This window comes from Sinocyclocheilus anshuiensis, unplaced genomic scaffold, assembly GCF_001515605.1.
Source record: "Sinocyclocheilus anshuiensis isolate Anshui unplaced genomic scaffold, SAMN03320099.WGS_v1.1 scaffold628, whole genome shotgun sequence".
NCBI classification, from domain to species: domain Eukaryota; kingdom Metazoa; phylum Chordata; class Actinopteri; order Cypriniformes; family Cyprinidae; genus Sinocyclocheilus; species Sinocyclocheilus anshuiensis.
Window position 1 is genome coordinate 590,127 of NW_015555750.1, and position 5,149 is coordinate 595,275.

A 5,149-nucleotide genomic window follows, 5' to 3' on the forward strand; every position below is an offset into this window, starting at 1 on the left:
TACACGACAGTAATATGATTAAGGTGTGTACATGTCTATACTGCACTTCCATAATCCGACTAAAATAGGAATACTCCACGTCTTAATTCGATTTTTGTTTACTTCGATTATGACTTTAGCCGGATTAATGTAATCAAAAATCTCTGTTTACATGGTAGATTCTTAATCAGAGTATTGTCTTAATCGTGTTAAAATCGGATTATTGTTGTCCATGTAAACGTACTCGGTGTTCTGAGGTCACATGGATGTGTGACAAGTTTCTTCTCCACTGTATATCCCAAATCAAATATGGTGCCTTTGACAGCAGTGCCATTTGTAGTTCATTTCGGATCTTAGGCAGGATCATAGCACAAAAAATTACTTTCATTATACTTTTATGCTGATTTTTATCAGCTTGAATTCAACTTGAATCCTTCATTCTCACTACATTCACACACAAAACACATTACTTCAAAAAGAATTGCCCAAAATTTCAGTTCATACTGGCTTCAAGGGCCACACTAGAAGAGTGAGAAGAGCTGTGGGAGATACAACTCCAGTCCAACTTGAACTTACAGTGCTTAAATTGATTTTTCTTTACTTACAACACCAAGATGGGTCTGCGGGAACTTTAAGAAAACATTCAGTAATCATATTAGATAAGGCTGCTTCAAGGACTCTTGGACTACATATTCCTGAAAAGGCCTGTTTGCCAAGAGCATGACTGGAGAAAGCAATCATTTGAAACCATGTACATGATTTAGGAGACCAGTTGGGACTTAGTATGTCCGTTACAATCATTTACATCTCTCTCTGTCTTTATCATTCTCTCTTTTTTTCTACAGCAGTCGTGTTGCTCACTAACCTTGAGCCCAACACGACCTACGAGGTGAGAGTAGCCGCGGTGAACGGAAAAGGTCAAGGGGAGTTCAGCCGCACAGAGAGCTTTCAAACTCTGGCCATACGTGAGTGCCCTCTGCTTTGACCCTTAAATGCTGTAGGTTGCCAAAAACAACCTTTAGCCATTACACTATTGCAGTAGTATGTTGCTGCTAACCATTGAGTTAATTTGTAACCAGTTATGAATATGAATGTGGACCATTCATACATTATTTTGTCTTTGTTCGATATTCAGGAGAGCCCAGTCCCCCTTCGGTTCAGGGTCAGCGAGGGGTGGGGAAGGCATACAGACTGGGTCTGGTCAAGCAGGATGATGGAGGAATGCCCATCCTGGAGTATATTGTCAAATACAAAACCGTAAGTGAGCTGAGCTACACTACCATTCAAAAGACTGAGTACGAGAAGAAATTAATAAGAAATTAATATTATTATTCAGCAAGACATTGTTTCAAATTAATGCTGTTCTTTTCATCAAAGAATCCTGAAAAAAAAAAAATGTATCACAGTTTCCAGAAAATTATTAAACAGCACAACACTTTTCAACACTGATAATAAATTTGAAATTATTCTTGAGCACCAAATATGATTAGACTGTATAGAATGTAGAACATTAGAATGATTTCTGAAGCATTATGTAACACTGAAGACTGGAGTAATAAATAAATAAAATAAATTTGTATTTATTAAAATATAAAAGTTATTTAAAACTGTAATAATTTAATCACACTATTACTGTTTTTACTGTATTATTGATTTTAAAAATGGCCTTGGAGAGCACAAGAGAATTTTTCATTTTTAATGACCCCTTTTGAACAAAACTAATTGTGCTTGATTTTAGTTTAATAATTAAAAATATTGAAAAGTATCAGAAATGTGAAGTGAATGTGGTCAGAATTATACTTTTATGCCAATAATATTATAGATATTAGTTTTTAAAAAAATCTTATTTAAAAATAAATTAATTAATTAAATAAAATTAAAGCCATCGCAGCTCTACAATGAGCCAGCTGTCAAATTGATCCAAATATATAACAAAGGCATTACAGTATCCTCTAAAACAAAACATACCCAGCATGACTTTTTTGTTATGCATGGATGAACTAAGTTTGTTGTGAGAATGTGATTACTGAACATTATCCCTTTACAAATTGATATATTCATGACTTTAACTTGTTGGGGGGATTGGTTGTGTTTAGCAGAACATTATTTTACAAATTGAAGTGTACTTGGCCATTAACTAGCTGGAGAAAAGGTTTTGACAAACCTCCCTCTTGGGACAATCAGTGTCTTAAATTGTGAAATAAAGCAAATGATGGTTCTCATTTACTAATTATTGCACAGATTATTTCATATTTGTACACACAGAAGAACTTCTCATTAAAAATGTTCACCTAATTCACAGCTTGTGTGTGTATGCACATTAATTTGTTCTTAACCTTGTTCTAATGTTAGGCTACGTTCACACTGTCCATTCTTGGGATTGACAACCGCATTTTCTTTACAGGTGTGAGTCTCGAAATGTCCCGTTCACACAGCAACTTACAGTAGCGTCTTGAATACTGTCTGTATGAATGTGCAAGGGGAGTCAAGCCCGTATTCCTTACCAGTAACAACAGCAACAGTGACCAGTAAAATAAAAGATGGCAATGTCCATAAAACTGAAGTTCTTATCACTTTCTGACACGACAAGAGTCCAATCGAGCCGCGAGTTCTTTAGTCAAATCTTCATTAACCGACAGCAGCTTTTAAATTTGGGTGGAGAGCGGAGTATTTGAGTCGCGCGCAGAACACAAAACTGACGGGAGCGGCTCCGGTGGAAAACTGACAGGCTCTAAAACGTTGAGATGACACGCAGCTCATTTCTCCATCACTGTAAGTTACCGAAAACACACGTGAAAACACGTAGACACGCGTTTGTGCATCAGAGCGGCTCTCTCTCGTGCTGTATGACGTGACAGACAACTAGTTGTCCAGTCCTGTTCCGTTCACACAGCACGTGTGCTCCGAGAATGTGGTTGTGAGTCCTGAAAATGTACGGGTGTGAGTTCGGTTACAGAATGCGGTTGTCACGCCCGTAAATAACCGAACTGTGTGTGAACGTAACCGTATTAAGGACTCAAAAACAGGACTGACAACCGTATTCTGCTGCTGTGTGAACGTGGCCTTAATGAATTTGGATTATTATATTAAGTCAACGACCACAGGCACAAGGTTAGTCATTTGCATAAAACGCCCAAACATCTTCATATAGAGACTTTCTGCACAACTTTTCCTTTACAGTCTTTCATCACTCTCAAACATATGATGTTCTCTAAAGACTCTTGTCTGAGAGACGCTGAGAAACAAGATCCACTGCCAAGTATGTCACTTTCAAAACCAGTTCAAACTCAATGAACACCTTTAATACAGGAACAGATTACATGAGTCAGCTGTACATATGTGTATCTGCACTGTTATTCAATGGAACCTCGCTGCTAGATCCCCCCCCATCTCTCTCCCACTTCGCTTCCTGTCAGTTCTGATCAATCCTATTGTAATAAAGGCGAAAATAACAAAAATTAAATTTTAAGCACTTTTTGTTTTCTTTATTTTTTCTTTATTTCATTTATTATTTTCTTTATTATTTTAAATTGAATACCTACAGTCACTCTTATTTAATTCAGAACAACAAAAATATCCATTGATGTGCATTGTATCTCGATCTGAGTTGAGTTCAATAAGCTATAATGCACAAATGGCTGTACAGGAAAGGTTGTGTTAGGATAAGGGTAAAAACAAATATATTTATATCCAAAAGTATATGAAAAGCATCTGTGTGCACGTAAGAACACTTTTATTATTATGCTGGTAATATTATTATCTGGTTGGGCAGTCACATAGAGTCTAACTGCAGAAGTTTAAACAACAGCAAAATATCCCAAAAAAGACCCTTATGCCTTTTGCCAAAGCCTTGAATATCGCATGACTTTTTGCAGCCAATATTTGTTAATGGCATCAAATTAGACAAAACACTTAGAGTAGATCTAACTTGGAGCAAGTGCTGAGACCATAAAGTGTCAGAACTCTTAAAAAGCCTTATGTGACACTGCATTTTTTGTTCCTTGTGTATTGTCGCCATTGTTTCACAATCAAAAAGTTTGTTTACAAGTCATGATGTTATCAAGTGTTACCACACTAGCATGTTTACACGTTCACCACAGCATTCTCTCTCTCTCACACAATCCTTCTGTTTGTTTTTCCACTTTTGAGCCTCAGCGTCTACTCATTTGCTTCATCTCTGTCTGTCTCACTGTGTTTGGTGATGCCTCGCTTCCTCCTCAACCTTAATAGGGTCCGCTGGCATATTTTCCTTCTCTTATTTGTACTCTTCTCTTATTTTCTCTTTTTATATCTCTCTCTCTCTCATTTGCTCTGTCTCTGATCGCCTGTGCATGTGGAGGTGAGAACTGGGGAAATGGAGATGTCACAGCCTGGGGAGACAGCTCGGCTAAAGACTTCAACCATTTAGCCTTTAAAGAGCTGAGGCGTTTTGAAAATGTCAAAATATAAAAGCAATGACTTTTTGAAGGCAGCTTGTGTGGGCTTAGTTTCAAAATTTTAGCCAGCAGAACAGCCGGCACACACAAGCACACACATATTATTTTATATTACACACACACTCATGCTCAGAAGCTCTGTAGGCAGGGACACAAAGAGAATAATGGATGCGTTAGAGTGTTTCAGCTGTTTAAGTGTGTGGAAAAGTTTGAGGATTAGAGAAAATAATCTCTTTTTTATCTGTTGCTCCAAGGAAAAAGGAGCAGATGGCCTCTCAGGCCACTTTCATCTGCAATTCTGTTATTCACTCTCTTTGTGTGACAATTTGGTTGAGAAAAGAGCAAGTATTGACTTTATAATGTGAGTATAACCATAATGTAATATTTTAGAGAGAGGCAGAGATGCACGCAAGTATTGGCTTTATTCTGTGGGTATAACCATGTATATAGTGTTGGGCAACGATCAATTTTTCATCAATCATATGATTGTCTGCGATTAATCGCATTGTTATGCACAACATTTAAATTTAATGTGTTTTATTGTGTTAGTTAGCTGTATGTTTTAGTTATTTTTTACCTAATCAAAATAACCCAACTGGAGTTTGATTGAGATTGACTGGAATGCACAATGAATTGATTTTTGAAATGAATGAGTTATCTGGTTTTGCAAATGAACTCTTCATATATATATATATATATATATATATATATATATATATATATATACAGTGGGT

At 36.7% G+C, this 5,149-nt stretch overlaps 1 protein-coding gene across 1 annotated transcript in view; it reads left to right on the forward strand.

Annotated features, from left to right (window-relative positions):
• LOC107673712 (neural cell adhesion molecule 2) overlaps positions 1-5,149 on the forward strand; it is a 239,412-nt gene that overhangs the window by 220,146 nt on the left and 14,117 nt on the right. Inside the window, exons 13-14 of the mRNA XM_016467446.1 lie at positions 825-944; positions 1,115-1,236. Coding sequence (XP_016322932.1) covers positions 825-944; positions 1,115-1,236 — 242 coding nt within the window. The remainder of the gene's footprint in view (positions 1-824; positions 945-1,114; positions 1,237-5,149) is intronic.